The 21,165-nt window shown below is 47.8% G+C and overlaps 1 protein-coding gene across 2 annotated transcripts in view; it reads right to left on the reverse strand.

Moving 5' to 3' along the window:
* The window catches only part of Xxylt1 (xyloside xylosyltransferase 1), a 129,953-nt gene that overhangs the window by 21,691 nt on the left and 87,097 nt on the right, over positions 1–21,165 (reverse strand). The window contains exon 4 of one of the 2 annotated variants that reach the window (XM_055625177.1): positions 8,937–9,055. The exons of the other annotated variant lie outside the window; for it this stretch is intronic. Within the exon in view, the coding sequence (XP_055481152.1) occupies positions 8,937–9,055 (119 nt within the window). The remainder of the gene's footprint in view (positions 1–8,936; positions 9,056–21,165) is intronic. 2 annotated transcript variants of the gene reach the window in all.

Raw genomic sequence — 21,165 nt, forward strand, 5'->3', positions numbered from 1 at the left:
TATGAGAAGGTACCACCCTTATCCTTACTTAACAGATGTGGAAACTGAGGCACAAAGACATTAGATGACCCGCCAAGTCTCAGAGTTTCACGGCAGTGGGGCAAGGACCCCAGGTCAGGCTGTGCAGACCTAACACCCATGGTCTTATCCACACCGCTGATGGCTTTATCTGTAAAGCTCCTCTTTCTTAAACTGGTTTGGGACTCCTGACATACACATACACTTATCTTTCATTAGCTTTCTGCTTCACTTTTTAATCAGTTACTAAACAAACTACAGACCTAGAGCCTCCTTGGAAGGAAAACTACACTATATGCCCAAGACTCAATGACAAGGTAGGAGGGAATACGGCTTCAGGAAGGGACCCAAACATGCACAAACAGATAGGGCAAGAGGAGCCCAGACAGCTCTGAATGCGTTTTGAGCGGCTGTGAAAGACAGCGAAGGGGCAGCAAGAAGCCTCAGTAGCAAAAATAACACAAGCAAAGACAGTGGAGTGAACACTGGGCACAGCTTTAGGCATGCTGAACATTTGTCCAACTTGGGTCCAGAGTGCGGAGTCTACGCCAGGCCATGAGGCCTAGAGTGCCAGACCCAAGGGAGTGAGATTCCACGAGCACTCCAAGATTCAATTAACAGAGTGAGATAAAATCTGAGGGGGAACCAGCTCTGCACTCTGCCCTCTGATGGTGGCAACTAACCCTGAAACACTACCCAGTCCACACCTCTCAAGGAAAGCTTGAAGAAACAGTGCCACCTCCTGTCTCTGCCCTTGGACCCCAGAATTCAGCTGGCCAGACTGGCTCTCCCCAAACTGGAGCTATGTTTGTGCTCCCATGATGGAGGGAGGGCCTGAGGTCCCAAGAATGACTGCAGCCTGGAGAGCTGGGAAAAGGTTCCTGAGTCTCCTGACATCATGCTCAGTTCTTTTCCTATTCTACATGTCATACACACCCCATTTTTGGGCATCTGTTCTGTACATAGTGCTGACCCAGATCTGAGCAAAAGGGGACAGTTACAGTGAGGACCCTGGGTGGACAGTCACAGTGGGGACTCTGGGGGGACAGTCATAGTGAGGACCCTGGGGGGACAGTCACAGTGGGGACCTTGGGGGGGACAGTCAGCAATGCATCACCCAGGGCATGGGGTCTTTACTGACTTCTCCCTCTTTCCCTATTTCAAAACTGATCCTAGTTCCCAGGCTCTTCTTTCCCCTACGCAGGCTGCTGACTAGCTGAAACTCCTTTGCATGAGTCCCAAGACCCACATCATCAATTCTCTAGCACCTGAAATGCATTTGTCCCCCAAAGCCCATGTATTACACAATTATGTCAGAAGCAAGAAACACTTCCTGTTAATTACAGTGCTGAGAGAACTTTCCATGCTTGATAATGAAGAGCTAGACACATGTCTCAACGAGCATAAACAAATGGCATAGACGGAGCAGTATAGAAGCGTACATTTGTCACTATACAAGATACAGATTTGTGGAGGCAACACATTCTTGACTACACACCTGGCCTAGAGGCTTCTTCTCGCCTCAGGAATGCTGGGAGACAAATAGAAGAGATACAACAGGCAATTCGTGGAAAAACAATTCAAACTGCAGATAATCTTAGGAAAGGATGCTGAGATCACTGAGTCAGAGATGTGTAAATCTACAGAGCAATGAAGGATCACCACCCACACATCAGGCCATCACTAACCAGAAAATGACAGCTGAGCTGGAGTGGGAAGGAAAAGAGGTAGTTGCATAGACTGCTAGCGGAAATGGAAACTACTATGGTCTATGGGATGAGCAATCTGGAAACATCTATCAAAATTATAAATATACCTATCCTTCAGCTCAATATCCCTACACTATGTAATCTGCCCCTGGGAAAAAAAACAGTAATTCACAAAGACATTTATAAATAATTATATTATTTACTTATAAAATAAAGAAAGCTGGAGGCAAAGTGAATGCCCACGGAAATAAGAATGACTGAATAAAATATACACTACCATACCATAGAATAAATAAGAATGAAAGACGAGGTGTGCCAGGCTAACTCCAGAGATGGTTTATGAAGACTGACAAGCTGGAAAAGCAACACTCAGGCAAGGTGACTGATATGACTCCAGCTGTGCTGTTTTAAAGGAGCCTGCACATGCATGTTGTGTATATTGAAACGATTACACTGCAGATGGCTTTTGTAAGAATAAATACATGTATAGAGGGTTACTGCAATGAGTTTCGAGGAAGGGAAGGGAAGAGGGTGACAGGCAACACAAAACTAAGACATCTCCACCCCTATCTTCTTCACATTCCATTCACTAAGGCAATTGCTTCCCCACGGTCCGCAGGTTCTGTTGACTCTGAAATAAAATGTCATCCATCCTGCATTCTCTCCTCTCTCACACAACCACCTGGAAGGAACAGTCATAGCCCTGATGTGCCCGGTCAGCAGTTCTCCTCCAACAGCAACCACTGGTGAGTCATACTCCTACGTCAGTAGCATCTGTACATGGAGAGAAACAGGGGGCTCCTGCCTTCTTCTTCTCCGAGATTTCTGCTGGGCTCAGTTCTCATGGGCAGCCACAGCTATAGGCCACGGGGAGAACACTAATCATAGGCCTCAGAGTATAAGGACAGCCACCCAGAGCCATGGTACTCAGGGAGCTGCTCTTTAGCCCCTGTGCCCCTGTCGCCTAAGAGTAACCCTAGGAAATGTCTGTGAGGAGGGGTTCCCTCTGCTCTGGACAACACATCTGTGTTCTGGAAACTGCCTTCAGGAGAGCCCCTTCCCCCACTCCTCCTCGGGTACCCACTCTGCTCCAGCCCACACCAAGCTCAAAGAGAATGCTTGCACTCTCTCCCACTGGGCACAGAGATGCTACCCTGGGCTTTCTCATCTTTGCTCAACAGCCCCACTCTTCCCACAGTCAGGTGTTGGGTACCGCCTACTTTTCCTGGTGCCGGGGCAGCTGCTGCTCCTCACAGAAGCATCAGTTTGGACAAGTTGTAAGCAAATGCCCCAAGGAACACTTGTGTCATCTCTAGATGGGCACAGGAGACATAGGATAGTGTGGAGTTGGGGTGAGGACAGTCCTAAAGGCCCTTTTGAAACCTCAAGGGAAAATTCCATCCTCTTAAGAAAGGTGACTGCTTGTCCACTGCTGTCACAGAACATGGGCAGGAACAACTGTATCCAGCCTGGGCTCCTTCCCACCCTTCTCTGACACCAAGACCTAAGGCTGTTTTCATCCCCAACACAGACCTTCCTGGTGTGTCCACGCCACATCACAACACGGAGTCTGCATAGCCAGACTCACACAGGAAGGAACAAGGAGGAACAGCTGGCTGCAAGCATGCTGTCCTCCAAGGCAAGCTGAACATGGCTTCCTTGTGATCACTGCTGAGGGGCTGCGGGCTGGCACCCAGCACTGGGCAGGCTAGCATCTTTGCAGATCAGCCTAGGCCTCCAGGACTACACTCTGGAGGTCAGGATCCATGGACTTCACCCTTGGAGTATAACCTGGCCATTCAGAAGTCTAGAGCTGGGCCTGGACATTTTCCTAGAGAAAGCTTCCATGGACAAAGACAACAGTGGGTCCCTGGTGGTTCCCAAAGAGCTGGGGATGAGGTTCCTAGTCTCCGTCCCCTCAGTTCAGTGGTATCTGAGGAGAGTTGCACCTCTTCAGGGCTCTGCTGGCAGCGGCACAATGTCAGTTCCCAGCCTGCAGCCTCACTTTTGTATTGAAAATAGAGATAACACCTATGTAATGAAAGAGACAAATGACCCAGCCACATCATCACTAGATGAACCATAGGACTCTCTATAAATATGATCTCATTATTTCTGCTGAACACAGGCAATTAAAGGTATTCTGTAAGAGCTGGGTGGCTTGAATCAAACAACCGGGACCGGGCAATGGCACTGTCTTCTTTCTAGTGACAAGATGAAAGGAGTGAGCTAGAAACTGTGTGAGGATTAAAGGCACTGAGGTCTAAATCAGCTCCCAGCCCTCTCCACTGGGCCCCCTGCACTGGGTAGGTGCCTGGCACTGGGGAGACAGGCATCGCCTCTAGCTGCATTCCACCACCATTCGCTGGACACCAGGGAGCAGGGCCATGAGCAGGCCTCAAAGGGTTGCTTCATCCTCACCACCCCAGAACAATGCTGAGTCTCACGAATGCCTCTTTTGTTCCACGCAGCCCAGAATTCACAAACATTTTTTAACTAGCTTGTGTTTTCCTAGCTGTTTGTTCTTTTCTCAAAGGCCCTAAGAGGACAGGGAAGGATCCAAGAACAATAGCTGGGGAGCCCACTCTGCAGTTGCAACAACACCGCAAGGGGTTCCAGCTGAAGGAGAAAAGACAGGAGGGGGCCACTGGCTGGCCAGCTGGCTGCTCAGGGACAACCGTGGCAGCAGGCCCTGGCCCTGGCCCTCAGAGCCTCAGAGTGGGAAGTTCCTGCTGGGCCTGCAGGATCCCTGCCGGATGACTGGGGCACTGGCAGCTTCTCTAGGCTCATGTTCCAGTCAACACTCACATGGTCGCTCTCTCTCCTTTCAAGGCCCCAAGGACAGGGTGATCTGCTCAGAGGAGGGCAGAGCCATGGCCAGCAAAGGTCAGTTCCATACTCCTGAGGGTGCAGGGGGAGGTTCTCCCAATAGCTGCCCCTCTCTGCTGCTCCAAGGGCTTCTACCCAGACTGAGAAGAGCTTGGTCCAGGGTCTTATCCTCCATGGAGTCCCAGCTCTACCGTATCAGGGACTTAAACTGGCTTTAGAAGGGTTAAAGAATAACCCATGTCTTTATTCTCTCATCAGGAAAATGGGACAATATTAATATCAATTCTATACTCATCTTGAAGATTAAGCGACACCATATGACGTGTTGATCATGGCACTTAATAATGATATATTTGCTATGTATATCTGTCTAGTGTTGCCACTATTACAACACTATATCCAAGGACATTGCATTCAGGTATTCAGAAGCAGGGAACTGGGCTGAGTCAGGAGCCTGGGCATCTCCCTGGCTCTACATTGAGGAGGAGGTGACCTTGTCCACTGGAAAAGGAGCTGGGCTAGATGATGTCTACGAATCTGATTCAGAGGAGACAGCCTATCATTCTACCAGAAGAGAATGAGAAGCAGATCCAGTCAGCTTGAACTAATTCCACCAGTACTTTTAGCTATTCTCAATATGCAGGACTCAAACTTTAAAAGCCCTTTCTTCCTCCTGAATGCTGAGCAGTGCTAAAGGTAAGGAAGAAAAAGACAGGTCCCCACTCTTTAGAGTACAAAGGGCTTGCCTGATGCCTGCCATCGGCATCCACTCCCCAGGATAACCTCTGTTGGTGGCCGACACAGGAAGCTTAGAGATCACAACTTCAACCACAAACGGGTCACTGGCTGCCCTGCCCTGCAAACCCACCATCTCCAAGGTGGCTGGTGTAATTAGAATGGGATTAGCCTTTATCATTCCTTTCCCAACTGCTGAAGTTTAGGGGATTCTGGGGGATCGTGAAATACTACTGCCTAAATCATTAGCATCTCTGTGTAACAGAGAACTCTCAATGGGACATCTCTGGAGGCAGATGACGAAGAATGAGTACAGAGGCTAGAAGGGCTGTGTCTGTAGACACTCGTCAGCTGAATTATTAATGGACTTGTGGCACTGCTCAAGTTTCCTGTGACAGATGGCTTGGCAAGCTGATAGTTCGGAGACCAATTAAGCATGACAGTGGATTCCGAGGCAGTGCTGCAACCATATCTTAAAACACCAGAACCCCCTGCAAGAGACACACTACCTGCCGTTCTGGATACTGGTATGCCCACTGCTGGAGAGTAAGGCTTCAGGTGCTGGTTGCTGGCCTGGACATAACCAACTGCACACAGAGAAGACAGCCCTTAAGAAGCCTGTGGCCCTTGGACTCCATGGGTCCCAGAGCCTCAAGTGTCATGGGACAGAAGTGATCTGTGTCTAAAACTCATTTTCTGTTACAAGATAAAAGACATGACTAAAAGCAGCTGCGAGGAGTTTATTTTGGTTTAAGATAAGAGTCCATCACTGCTGTGGGCGACATGGCAGCCACGGGCAAGCACTGTGGCACAGGCAGGAAGCTGAGGAGAGCAAACACATCTTCAACCACAGTCATTAAGCAGAGAGAAAACTGGGGGGTGTTACCAGGTGGTGAATCCTCAAAACCCACCCCCAGTGAAGAACCCCCTCCAGCAAGGCTGCACGGCTTCCTTAGACAGCGCCCACTGAGGACTACCTGTTTAAATGACTGAGCCTCTGGGGACTTAGTGTTTCAAACCATCACAGTTCAGGAAAGGGTTACCCTCAATAAAGCCAGGCAGGATTGTACATTCAAGGGCTTTCTAGTCTTGACTGCACTTCATGAGAGGGAATGACACACAGGCACCTGCGCGTGCACACGTACACACACACACACACACACACACAAATGGATACACACACAGCCATATACAGTTAGACTTCCATGTTCATAGATTCCATATCCATAGATTCATTTGAATACAGATTAAAGATAGAATAAAATAAACCTGTATCTGATACGAATGCATTATTTTTTTTCTTGTCTTTTCTCTAAACAATGTAATCTAACCACACAACACTTAGCCCATGATGAGTATTGTAAGTACTTGATGATTTAATGTGGAGATGGGTAGGTTATAAGCAAAAGGGATGACATTTTCCATAAGAGACTTGGACATCCATAGATTTTAGCATTCCTGTGTGTCTGGTGTGGGGGTAACTGTGTATATAATCTAAGCTTCATAGGCTTGTTTGAGCAAAAAAGACTTTTTTTTCCTCACAGCATGATCTGAAATCGCTCCTTGGAACTCGCTGAGAAGTGTAGGTCTAGACCACAGACCTTGTTTGCAGTTGAAGAGAGAGAGCCAATTACAACACAGACCCTTTTTCCAAGTCACAGGGAGAGCAAAAGAGCTGCTTCCTCCTGTGTGTGGGAACAGAAAGATGGGGCCAAGGTTTGCCAAAGGCTAATGCCATCATTGGGGCATTCTTGCTAAGCCATTGGTGGCCTTTAACTGGCACCTGTAATACCCTGAATGGGTGTCTTATTTAGTGTTGTATTGCTGTGAAGAGACACTATGATCACAGCTACTCTTATAAAGAAAAACATTTCATTGGGGCTGGCTTACAGGTCCAAAGGTTTAGTCTGTTATTATGGAAGGAAGTGGCAGCCTGCCGCAGACATGGTGCTCTAGAGGTAGCTGAGAGTTCTACATCTTTATCCAAAGGCAGCAGCAGGAGACTGTGCCACACTGGGTGTGCACCTAAGTCCACACTGCCTGAGTATATAAGACCTCAAAGCCCCTGCTCCCACAATGACATTCTTCTTCCAATAAGGGCACACCTCCTGATGGTGCCACTCCCTATGGCCAAGCAACCAACCACATGAATATATAAAGGTCATTCCTACTCAAACCACCACAGTAGGGCAGTCCTCATTATGTGCCATTATGTCCTCTGTAGGCTTATGGGTTAAGTGTCTGACTCCTTGCTTGTGACACTTTTTTGAAGGCTGTGGGACCATTACAGGTAGGGACTAGGGGTAGGCCTTTGAAGGTCATACCCACAGGCATTTTAGCCTCTTTTCTCTGCTTCTCAGACATCTCAACACAAACACGCTGCCATTAACAGTCCTGCCACCACAGAAAAAGTTGCCTCTACCATTTTGTCTTCTCCTCTGGAATGGACTAAAACCCCTCTGAACTGTGAGCCAAAATAAACCTCATGCCTTAAAGTGTTTTTGCTAGGTATTTTGTCACAGCATGGCGGAGAGCGGACCTAGAAAAGTGTCTGCTTGGGACCAAGGTAGCCAGGGTCTGAGAATAAGAATGCCCAGGTAGTCTTTGAGACCTGAATCCAGCTTTGAGCAAGAGCCGACTAAGCTGGCTGTAGGGGAAAGGGGCCCCTTGTAGCATAATGTTCCTAGAATGGTGACACCCAGAGTCCTGGTCAGCCCTGTGTGATGAAACTGTCTACTGTTTGGTTTCTGCCTGTTCTTGATCACAGTGCTGTGGGACTGTAATGGAGGAGATGTGTGTGTACTCCAGACTTGGGGCATTGCTAGAGAGTAGAAGGGAGGCTCCAGAAGGAGGACATGCCACTGCAAGGGTATGCTCCAGGTACAGGTACAGGTGAGCCAAGGGTCCAGAACCCCACACCCAGCCCCACCCAGGACTGTCCTCCAAAGGGACATGAAGGTAGGACAAGGAGCCACCATCCTCATGCCACCATGTCACCTCCCTGTTGCTCACAGCACTTCCTCTTTTCAGCTATCTGTGTATGGACTTGCAGGTCCTAAGGGGAGCAATAATTAGGGGACCCCAAGTTTTTCCAGGATTGCCTACTACAGTTGCTGAGTTCAAGAGCAGGCCACATGGACAGTCTTATGCTTATGGACACACTTTGTCATTTGCCCTTTTTCTTGGCCTCTCAAGACACTAAATGCTAACGTGGATTCTCAGTGAAAGCAATTAAAACACTTTCCTTTTTGCCACTTTTATATTTTAATTCATCTACATATGTTGAATATACCTGTATCTCTATGCAACTTTAAAAACTTTACAACGGGGCCTAAGACATAATAAATTAATAGAACTGTATGAACTAAAATTTTGATGCAAGCAAGATTCTGACAGGGTTATGACATTCCTTGAAAAATGAGGCAGATGCGAAAAGAACCAGAAAACTTTACCTAGGAACTGCTGCTTTACAGTCAGCAAATGAGAACCGCCGACAGTGACAAATGACCACAGCGCTCGCTCTCTCTCTCTCTCTCACCCACACCCACATGCACCCACCCAGGAGGCCACTTTAAAAGTTCTCTTTATCATAGATCATTCACAAGCACACTGTTTTCTTTTATGAGTCGAGTCCTATAAACTCACGGGCAGGCTGGGAAATCCCCTTCCTGGGCAGGCTGAGGTAAGGGTCTGGATGAAAGGAGGCCACAAGCCTGAAGACACCATGGCAGCACTGCAGCAAAGCATGTGTTCCTTCTCCAGTCCTGGGCACCGGGTTGGTCCATGGAAAGAGACAAATGAGACACTGTCTTTGGCCAATGGGCTAAGGCAGGTGAGCAGCCATTTTCTATGTGTCACTGCGATGGGTTTTCCCGGGACTGATTGATTGACTGGTTCGTTCGTTCGTTCGTTCGTTCATTCATTCATTCATTCATTCATTCATTCATTCATTCATTCACTCAGGAAATGTTTGGAGAGGCAGTATGCTAAGCCTCACCCCAAGCCTGAGACAAAAAGGAGTTTGGAGGATTGATTTCTGCTCTCCAGGAAGGAACCCCGGAGCTGGACAGCACTTTCCAATTTGACATTACTCGGTTACATGGCAGTCTTGGCAAAGGCCCCACAGGGTGAGAAAGCAGGCAGGGACAGAATGCCTTTTTGAGCAAAGGAGACACAGACAAGCAGACAGCCCTGAAAAGCTTCTTCCTCCTTCCTTCTAGGCTTTCCCACTCCCACCCCCACCACCCTGCTAACGCTGCCACAGGGTAAGAGGCTGCTACTGGGTGGTCTGGCCTTGAGTCTGAGATAGGCTTTACAAAGTAGAGGAGCCCAAACACTCTCCCAGGGGAGCAGAGAGGAAAAAACCCTTTCATCTTCACAGGTTCCACTCTGTAACCCCACCATCGCAATGGAACCTGGGGCCATTTCACCAGCCTCTCTCCCCAGGAAGTTCTGTAGCATGCTAAGGAAAGAAATAGGCTCTGGGGGTCATAGAGCCAGGCATCTGAGGAAACAGGGATGGGTGGCCCCCCAGCTTCTTTGCCTCAGGAAAAGCCTCCTCTAACACAGCACCCCAGGAAATCTGAACATCCCGAGATCAGACCTGCAAGAGGAGACATGCAGAAGGAGGCACAGCAAAGCTGAAATGCAAACTCTGGAATTATCTAACAGGAGTAAATTCTGAAATGTCTCAAATGGATCCATGCAAAGGTGTACCTTCTGCCTCTGTGTGGCATGACTGACTGCCAGCACCATTAGAAGCTTCAACACCAATGAGGCTCTCTCCTCCTGGAGTCCCTCCTGAAACAGCCTGGTGTGGCCTGGGACCATGACACCCCACAGTTTGTAATGGTACTGGGGAGAGGACAGCACACAGACACACCACTGGCTGGCTCAGGAACACCCTTGTCACTTCTGAGCATGTAGTCCAGGTCTGTTCATGTACACTTTGATGCTTTACTTTGAGGAGCAAGCCCTTGTCCTGTCATCAGGGCCTCTTATGTCCCAAGCAGGCATCATCACCCACTACAAAGTCCAAAGCCAGTACCTCCTCAGTCCCATGGTATCATCCTCCTACCTAGCTCCTTTAAATCTCACCCAGACCCAGCCAGGCATGACTTCAACCTTTTCCAGTCAAATATCCATCACATCACCACCAACCTTTCTATGCTGAAGATGGCCTCCCCAGATGCTGCAGGATAACAGCCGGATGCCTCAGTTTGGTGTGGGAAGCCCTCCATGCCTGCTTTCTCCAGCCAGGCCTCAGACTGCACAGCTGGCCCCTGGGCCTGAACTCTCATAGCCCCTGAAGCCCACACAGCCCTCATTGCCCACTATGCCCTTTCTTCCTGACCAACTCTGACCTGCCTTCTCGTTAGTCACCTCTTCCTGTCTCCACCGCCTGTGGCTGGCTGAGTGCAAGGTCCTTCCTACATGTTTAGAGAACTCCATCACAGCAGCGGCCTGCTACCTCCACCTTTGCTCCTCCACAGAGAACTACACTCCCTGGCAGCAGAGACGTCTCTGCCTCTTCAGAGGTTAAAACCCTGACTCACAAAAAATGCCGGTGTGAAAGAAGGACCGACTGACTCAATGAATTTGTGTGTCGACAGTGAAAGGTGGCCGTGTACCAGTAGTAGGCCAAATGCCAGAAGTCATTTCAAGTTTCTTGGGAAGTAAAAAGGCAGCTGAATTGTAAAGATGGAATAAAAAAATTCATCTTTAAAAGATGACTTTATGCAGCTCTCTTGGTATTTATGCTCATTCACCCCTGGGGGTGGGGGAGAAACTGTGTGTAGGAAAGGTTGTGAGCTGAGGCAGGGATAGCATTACAGGACATCTGCTTCCATGGAAAGCAGAGATTGTCATGAGCTTTTGGCCATTTGGATGTCTCTCCTGACTTGTCTAGATATTCAGGGTAAAGTACCCAGCCCAGGGTCTCCTAACAGATGCGCACATCCTTTCTGAGGGCAGCCAGGGCCCACTCCAGAGTCCCCCTCAAGAGGTGGGAGCCAGCCGTAGCACCTGGAGAGAGCACTCTGTGGGTGACTGAGATGATGACAACTCCATCAACGAGAGGGGCTGGGCAGCCTGCTGTCACCACCTTCAGGATGGTGGTAGGACCGACGGAGATGAGTACGGGTGGACGAAAGTAGTTCTCGAGGACTTTACAGCTGAGCTGTGGAGACAGCAGGTGGAATCAAATGAATGCTTTTTCAGAGTCAGGAGCAAGCTGCTTCAGGAATTGAGGGCAGGAAAGACAGGGCAGCAGATGAGGGGTGAAGTGCCCATAACCTGGAGCTGGTGAAGGCCACTCCTGGCTAGAAATCCATGGAGGCAGGAAGGCATGGTACCACAGGCTGCCTGAGGGAATGAGCTGAACAGTTGCTCTGCTGAGACAGTAAATAGATACACTGTCCATTGCAGTTCTCAGTGAGCACCATTTCAGGCTGTGGAGAGAGAGAACTACAGGGAGAGAAGGTGGGCAGACCAAGGGGAAATCAGAACACAGGGGCCTTCATGCTGTATCAGCTCAGAGCCTACAAATTCCAAACTGTAACCAAGGCCCATGAGTTCCACAAACAGCATCAAGTGGGGGCCTCCCTCAGTGTGTGCCACTTGGCTCCCCTTACTACAGCTTGAGCTCGGATGGACAAAGAAAAGCCTCCCATTCGGGAGCAGAGCCCCTGACTGCATGTACAGGCATCTAATACCAAAGATCTGGCCCCAACATTACCCAGTCACCCCAGAACTAAAAACAAAGAGGCTAAGAAGATCCCTACCCCTGAGCTTATTTCCAGACAGTCTTCTTTTGTCACCAATTGTCCTGTCTTACAGTCTGCAGGATGGTGAACTGTTTCAGTAAGTCTTGGCTCCACATTGTCATTAACACCTCACAGGCCTAGACAGCCGTGGCTTTGCAGCCAGCTGTCCAGAGTGGAGCAGACACATAGTGTTTGGATATTGATAGCATTGCTATTTCTGCAACAAACCTCACAAATCAGCTGTCACAAAAATGGCTTTGGAATTTGCTGCAGCAGGAAAGCGCATCCTTGTGAGCTCCACTCCACACATAAGATTCTCCCAGGAAGCCCCACTCCAGCCATTTCCACACTCTGCCCTCCACTATAGCTACACTTCAGTTGTGCAAGTGAGAAACGGGTGCCTCCTCTTTAAAAGACTGCTCACCCTGTGAGTGTGAGAAACCTCTACACTGTGTGTCAGTTACTAGTGACCCTGGCACACCCAAGCTTTTATTACCACAAAAGATGCTAACATGACATCACAGGGGAAAGGAAATGTGCTGTGCTTGATGCTTGGCCCTCCTTTTCCTAGATTTATGACTTTGAATACGTTCTGTAAAATGGGGACACTGTCTCTCCTGTGCATCCTCCGTGGGCCTCGGCAAGCAGAGTCAGCAATGAAGAGATGTCTAGTAAGGGGGTCAGGATTGAGCAGGGCCAAGAAGATGCTGCTAAAGCCAGTGGGACATGGAGGAGCAGCCAGCCAGTGAGGCATGGAGGAGCCAGCTGTGAGGGCCTCACTCATAAGAACTAAGAATCCAATGGGGCCGACTGTGTAGCCTGTCACACCCGGGTGTCAAAGGGAGCACCAGATCACGAGCAGGGCTCCAGGTCAGAACACCACAGTTACAGGTTGAGACACATGGACATCTGATTTTTGTCATTGTGTACCTCTGCTTCCTCACCTATAAAAGGGGATGGGAACAGTACTGACCTCACGGAGTCGGGCTAACTCAGCATCTGAGCACATGGAATGGCGAATGTCCTGTGTAACGCAGTCATTAAGTATAAGTTGTTGTTGCCACAAAGTTTGACTCTGCTTACCAATCATCTAAGCTGACCAGGGAAACAAAGGCCTTTGGGGCACCAATGACATCAGCCTTCACTGGGAAGATGATGCTGTGAGCTTTCTCAAAGTAAGTAAGGGCCGAGAGCCAGGGTAATGCCATATTTTCATTCTTTCTTTACCCAGAGGCTTAGAATGTTTCTACCCTGGAGAGGCCCCAGGGGAATAAAATGCTTAAACACTACTACTACCAACAACAGTGGCGTCAGAGGGTACCATACAGCGCCATATGGCACAGAAGTAAATGGAGCAGGCACACATAGCACAGAGGTATACAGCATTTTAAGGTTCATCAACAGATCTGTTCATCATCAATGAAGAGAGACTTTCAGGCAGGTAGTGAGCATCAGGTGGTTTGTTTTATATCCAAACAGTCCTGAAACACAATAAGCCATGACTCTCATTTTAACCATGAGGAGTATGAACGAAGGTTCCTTGGTTAGTCTGACCAGGCCATGATGTCAATCTCGACTGTCAAATTGCTTGGACTGCAAAGCACCTAGGACATTGGCCAAGCACACCTCTGGATGTGTCGAGAAGGCCTGCTCAGATGTGGGTACCACCATCCCATAGGCTGAGGCCCCATCAGTGCCAGCATACTTTCCCACCGCTTCTTGGCCACAGTAATAAGACCAACTTGGCTCTACCACCCTCCCTGATGTGACGTACTGAAATCATGAGCCAAAATAAGCCTTTCCTCCTTAAGTTGCTTCTCTCAGTACATGGTCACATGCACAGTCCTCTTCCTGTCAAAGCTGGGTTCCTGGTTAATGAATACAGACGCTGCTACGTTCTGAAAACTGAATCTTTCCCTTGAGTTCTAGTGAAAATCATTTTAAAATAGATCATCCCAAAACCCTTCCTGGGGTGGAAGAGGAATGCAAATGATGGTGTGGCACTGTCCCTGGGTCCTGGAGAAACAGGCAGATAACAGAGGAGGACTGTAAGGAAGGCAGAAGCTGGACGCCCTTCCTGCTGAGCTGGCAGATGGCTGCTAGGACAAAAAGAAGAAAATTAATTTTCCTGAATGGCAAATTATAGCAGCTGACATATGCAGAAGAAGGTGTGGCCAGCCCTGTGGAGGGAAGAAGAACCCTTTTTCTCTAATGTAAGAATTCTGTAGGTGATCAAAAGATCTGGAAGTGCTTTAGGCAAACATGACCAAAGCTCTCCAGAAGAGTTTCTTAAGCACCTGGTGGGCTAAAACACATCTGTACCATGAAAAGCAGTTGTTCAACCTCTAGCATAAGCATGCCATGTTTAAGCAACTCTGCAATAGACAGTAACCACAGGTGAATATCTGCTGTTCAAAAGGCACTTAGGTGTTATAGAGGGTCACCAAGCTGCGCTGGCTCTTTGGGCCCAGTACCTTTTCTTTTCTAGTACGTACATAGCATTAATGCCTGGCTTTCTTTTAGGCATGTGACAAATACAAATGTTAATTCATTTACCTCTGACAGCCCAGCCTCCTCATGAGACACATACTGATACAGACAATGTTCAGGGCATACTTGGGTTAAATGGCTAGGTGAAAGTCATGCAGGTAGGTGAGTGGCAGGGCTGCAAGTCAAGCCCAGGAAGTCTGACTTCTGCCCTTGACTTCCTCACTGGGCTCAGAGCATACCCTCAGCATAACTCTGAGAAAAGAGAGGGAGTAATGCAGCTTCCAACGTGGCAGCTGGGCTCATCCCTAAATACTGAAGTCCCGCTCCTGCTCCCGCCACCAATTCTCAGAAACCCCCAGCAGGCCAGGTTCTCCAAGATCACTGCAGAACAAAGCCACACTAGAACTCTGTGCATGCAAGTCTAAAGCAGTGGTTCTCAACCTTCCTAATGCCATGACCCTTTAACACAGTCCTGTAGCACTCGTTTTTTAAACTCCACTTTATTTGTGGGGTATTTAGGCCTCTACTTCCCTTCTACCAACTCTCCAACCCTAGGTAAGAGAGAGAAGGTTAATGGGGAGAGGGAGCACAGACCCCTTTACTTCTCTTGGCTGTTTAAGGTCGATGCATCTTTGGTGGATATACCAATTTCTGTCAACAGCAAATGCAGCCAGTGGTCTCCTCCAAGCCACTGAGCCCCACAGCATTTCTTTCCATCTGTCTGCTCCAAACCACCACACTGGCCATTTCTGGTCTCTCCAAACTGCTGCAGGTCACACACCAACCCCGCACACCACACCTTCTCTTTCTGGGCTCTCATATCCTCAGACCCCCAGACCACACCTCCATGCCACATGAGAAAAGCTGATACCAGCTGACAAAAGCCATGCATGCCCCACACAAGGCAGTTATCAGCTACAGACAAACTAAAGCCCAACTAACTAAAATCCCACACTTGGGATTAAAATAAAGCCATATTTACATAACATAACTGAGTTTTTAAAGAAACCAAAATTTCCATTACATAGTTCCTCATGCTGTGCTGACCCCCAGCCATAAAATTATTTCATTGGCTACTTCAGAACTGTAATTTTGCTACTATTATGTATTGTAATGTAAATATCCATATGCAGGGTATCTGACATTTGACCCCTGTGAAAAGGTTGTTTGACCCCCAAAGGAGTTGTGACCCACAGGTTAAAAATGGCTGGTCTAGATGCATACCATAGGCATCTAGGGTTTCAGTTCATTCCTATTCCAATATAAAATTCAAGTTAAATGACAACGAAGGCACTTAGTTGGTCTCAGAACAGCCATAGAAAATCTTAGAAGGTATGCCAAGTGTCCCGGGCTTTGAAATCCAGCTGTCAGGAAGCTCAGGGAAGCAGAGCTCCTAGAACAGAAATCAAAGCGCACTGCTCATACCTGGCAGGAAACCCAGACGGTATTTGTCCTGCACAGACAGCGGGCAAAGGAGAAGACAGCATGGTGGGGCTGGGGCTGATGGCTTGGGAAAAGGTGACAGGACATGCTGCATGGCTCTGTGGGGATGGCCAAGCCATAACATCAACCAGAGAAATGACAGAGCCACAGAAAATCTGATTCTATTTTATCTTTCAAACAGAGAAGAGAATACAAGTGAGGAATGGAAAACAGGGGACTATGTAATGGGCAGCCATGTTTTGGCATACCTTAACAAATCCAAATCTCTCTTCTAGATACTGCCAACCCAGTGCTTTCTTCTTCTGTTCCCCTTTCCTGACAGCCTGAAGTCCTTGGTAGTCCCTGAACCCAGCACAGGAGCATGACCCTGGCTGCCCATCAGGCCCCTGAGTGATCTTCCCTCGGGTCAAGTGTAGGCTCTTGGAGATGAGTGCTGCTGTGAATGTGCACACATACTCAGGTATCTGGAACTAACCAGTCAGCCTCCAGGATGTCAGGATGGGACTCAGGGAAGATACAAACTCAGACCCTGGCCACCCGTGTTAAAAAAGAAATGCTTATATGCATATTCTTGCTTTGAGCAGGCATCTTTCTTACCTCTAGGACATAGTGCAGAAGGCTTTCCATCTGTATTTCCAACAAGCTAGTGCTCCAGAGACTTGGCATTGAATAAGTGGATATGGGAAGAAGACTATCAGCCCTGGCAAAGGTAACCCTGAGGAACCAAAAGCTTCTCCAGGGAGGAGTAAAGACATCATCCATGTGAACTCAGAAAACACAAGTCAGGATGATGAGGAGCAGACACTGGGAAGCAGACCTTCAGATTTAACACAGAGAAATGCAAACCCGCAGAACTTGTCCAGAAATAAAATAATGGACTGCTTTGGAAGTGACCAGGTCCCCGTAGTAGAAGGCGATTATGTAGAGGCCTGATAAGTCAGAGATGCTGTAGGGGAGGTTCTAGCATGAAAGAAGATGGCCTCAGATATCCCATTCCTGAGACTAAGTCTATGCAGAGAAGCAGCTGGCTATGGTGGCTCACACCTGGAATCCTAGCACTTGAAAGGCTGAGGCAGGAGAACTGTTACAAGTTTGAGGCCATCCAGGGCTACATAATGCATTCCTGACCAGTCTGGCCTACAGAGCCAGGCTACCCTCTCTCAAAAAACAATAATATCTGTCAATTCATCCTTCTCATTCTATGAGAAAAGGAAGCTGAACAGGAACGGAATTACTTGAGTCACCCTACCCAAATCTACTTTCCTACCTCTTCCTCCACTAAGATGTCACTGTCCCAGGAAGCAAGGTAGCTGCCTACGAGGCTGCCAGGCCCCTCAAATCTAGTTCCCTTTTTCATGAAATACAGAGGACAGCCCAGAATGCCCTTTACCCAGACATTAAACTACAGAGGACAGAGACAAAGCCCATTCTCATCATCAAAGCTGAGCCGGCAGTGAAGTTTGGGACCCATGTCTGTATGCATGATGGATATCCATGGCCCAGGTCTGCACAGGCTTCTTTTCATCACTAGAAGGGAGGGTGAAGAGACACAGTTAACTGCTGCATCACTCCAGCCTTTCCCTCCCCTACCTTCTTATGGGTTCCCCTCTTCTCTTCCATCCCCATCTAGGCCCCCAACTCCCCAAAGCATCTTCAGACCTCAAGCACAAGTGGAAGATGCTCATATAGAGATTAAGGCTAACATAGCAAGCTCCACTATATGGAAAGTCTGGCGACTTACTCTACTTCCAGAATTACATTCCTGGAAAGGAATTTTGCTTAGTTTGGTGCTTGTTATTGGTTAAGTCTGAGGTTACTTAAAAAAAAAAAAAAAATCTAAAGGAAAATTTAAATTATCAAATAGTAATCAAAAACTATTTCAGGGAATGGTAGAAAACATGTGAAGGACCTACCAAGTCAGAGTGGACCTAGAACTATCAGCACCAGCATCTGAGATCAGTTAACCGAGGTGTCCATGAGCCCAGGCCACAGGTGGCAGCAAGAGCCAGCTTTCTACCAGATCTACCTGACAGTGGCCGGCCTCCACCTGGCACACCACTGTGCTCTGTTTGGCTAGGTGATTGCTTGCTTAATTGTTAGTATTTAAACATTCAACAGAAATTTCTAATCTCTTTAAAATGAAAATCAGATGTGACAACACCGGGCTAACATTCATGTAAAAACAAAACATAACAACAACAACAAAACACTCCAAAAACAACACCCAAAACAAAAGATTCAAAAACACAATTCAACAAACAGGTCATAGTAGGATTTGCCATTGATTTCTTTCCCCCTCATTCTCCTTCATAATAAATTTATTTTTTTAATCTTCAAAAACTTGTATTACTTCCTGGAGGTATTTGCCTCAAATTACACTGTTCTGGGCTGTATCCTGAGTTCTGAGTCACAGAATGCCATTTCTGCCTGTTCTGGTCACCAGATTATCACTTTCATTTTATTTTTTCTAATCCTGAGCATTAATCAGCTGCTCTTTCATTTTGTAGCAACAACCAATAGTCCACACTATCTGATCTTTGGTATGGTATGAATGTGGCCCGGGGACCGGGACAGGTAGCTGGGAGGCACCTGCACTCCACAGCTAGTCACATGTAGTCCATGTGGCCCCAATAAAGTGCCATGGGTTTCCGAGAGCAAAGGCACATCAGACAGCTGTTCCCAGCCTTGTCAGTTTTCTTTGGACCACAAAGGCTTGAGGACTCTATTTTCCTTGCATGAAAAGTGCATTGCTCGATCACTTGCTTAACCTTGGATAACAGCCCAAAAGAACTCAAGGAATGTCAGCAGAGGTAGTTACAGACAGCGTCACACTCTAGTCTTCCCAAGCCCTACTAACATCTTGGGCAGGAGAAATGGTTTAAAGAAATGTGGGTGTCTCTCCTCTACTCTGGTATTCCTTCTACAGGAAGAGTCATTTTTATAGCTTTGCCTCACTTTGACAGTGTCTTCGAATCCTCCGAAGGCCGAATACCAGTGAAGCGCCAATTATACTATTACCATCATAAAAATCATGTTCACTGACAGCCCGAGTAGAGTGCTGGGGTCATATTGCCTTTTTATGGTTCCAAGTTCACAAGCCTTGGGCCAGTGGAGACAGGGTGGTTCTGGCAGCAGAGAAAGGGTTTCCATGCAGACACTGGGCTTCATCCTATTAAGGGAGGCAGTAATCATTTTCACAGAGCCAAGGGGAATGGAGTGGAGGCAGAGAAGCAGCCGCATGCATGGCACCTTTTTCCATAGTGACTGACATTAACGAGGCCCCTTGAGCATCTCTGTGACTTTCCATTTGTGAGAATCCATCAGGATGGGCTGGCCTCATAATGAGAGCTCATCTGCACAGGCAGAGACACAGCAAGCATGCAGGCCAGTCATTATGTGCTAAACAACTCTAGCCCTGGCACAAGCTCCTCCTCTCCCAGGCAGTGATCCAGAAGTTCCAAGGATGGGGACAGCCAGGAGGGCCAGGCTCCCTAATGAGCACTCTCAGGTACTCAGCTCTTAGATGAGATGGGGAGGGGTGTGGTGAACACAGCCATTCTCAAGCAGAGGAAGAGCCCAGGGATCTCCATAGTGAACAACAAAAGGCTCAGTCTGAACACTTGATGTCCTTGAAATAACCAATTCTGCTGCTAACCTGGAGGCACAGGGGCTGGGAACTGAATCTCCATGCCACTTTGTCAGCTAAGGAAATGCACCTGAAACTTATGTCTGAGGTAGCCACGGAGCCACGTCCAGACCCTCTTCGTATGTACCCCATCACACTTAGCTCACCCTTTACACAGGCTGTTTGCCATAGGTCCCTTTTATACACATGCCATTGTGATTCAACCACACTGTTTCCACCCCAACCCCTCGTCCACACCTTTTATGCTGCCTAAGTTGCTAATACAGTTTATTCACTAAGATATTTATTTGACAAAAGAAAACAGGCTTTAAGAAACCAGCCTTCTGCTTGCTATATCACAATTGTAGTATTTCCCAGTAAGGCCATCTGGAGAAGATCTCCCCTGCTAGGCTACAGGATTCTGAAGGACAGGGTCCAGTTTATTTGCATAGCCAGACCTTCCACAAATGCCTAATAAGTTTTCTATTTGGGCTCAGAGCTCAACCCTGTATGTGCATTTCTTAGCAGATTCGACCACCAGAGAGAGGAAGGGAGAGAGAAAGAGAGGCCTTTCAGACTGTAAAACTGAGAGCCATATAGCAAAGTTTATAGTCTCTACAGCAGAATGTCTTTGTGGTTCATCCAAGGTGTATCTCTGAACACTGGTTCTGGCATGGTGTTGGCATTTGTTACCATCCATTTTTCATGGCTATAGTGAGATCCTAGAGGCTGGGTTACATTATAAAGTTCACTTAGCCCATGGTTCTGGAAACTTAAATGCATGGCACCATTTCTGGCTGAGTTCTGGTGAGGGCCTCTTGGCAGACAGCATCACAGTGGAAGAGGTGTGTGTGTGTGTGTGTGTGTGTGTGTGTGTGTGTGTGTGTGTGTAGGACCCAGGTGTCTTTTTCTGTATCTACCAAGTAATGAGAGCTAAGCAAAGACGCCCATGAGAAGCATCCCAATTCCTTGGAAGGGTGGCACCCTCAATGGCCTACAGGCCTCCCTCAAAGCCCTACCTCTTAAGTGCCCACTATCTCTCATAAGCCCATAGCGGAACACAGCAGCCAGCCTATGAACCCTTAGGGCCAAATCATACCTAAGAAACAGACACCTGTTCTTTCTTACATGTTATCTGCCCTGTCCTCCCTACAATCTAATCTGGAAAACATCAGAATTCCTAATAGCACCCGTTCCTGTGGCACATATACACCAAAGAGAGATAGAGGGCAGCATTACCCATAGGTATCATTTAAAAATAAAAAATTCACGAGAAAGCCATTTCTATAAGAAGACCATGGTGGAACCACAGAGAACCACCTGGTGGCCAGCCCCTCCACTGTTCAGGTGACATCCTCTGTCCCTCATTAATGCAGCACACATCTGGTTGGCTGGTACTCACCTGCATAGTAGGGATGGAACAAATAACCTGCCCCCTTATCCATTCTCTCAGTTATGCTTTCAGGAGATGCCCATCACATTGATTGGTTCTCAACCTGTGGGTCACGACCTCTTCAGGGATCCCACATCAAATATCCTGTATATTAGATTT

The sequence above is a fragment of the Psammomys obesus genome, unplaced genomic scaffold (assembly GCF_907164565.1).
Source record: "Psammomys obesus unplaced genomic scaffold, mPsaObe1.curated_primary_1811, whole genome shotgun sequence".
In the NCBI taxonomy this organism is placed as follows: Eukaryota; Metazoa; Chordata; class Mammalia; order Rodentia; family Muridae; genus Psammomys; species Psammomys obesus.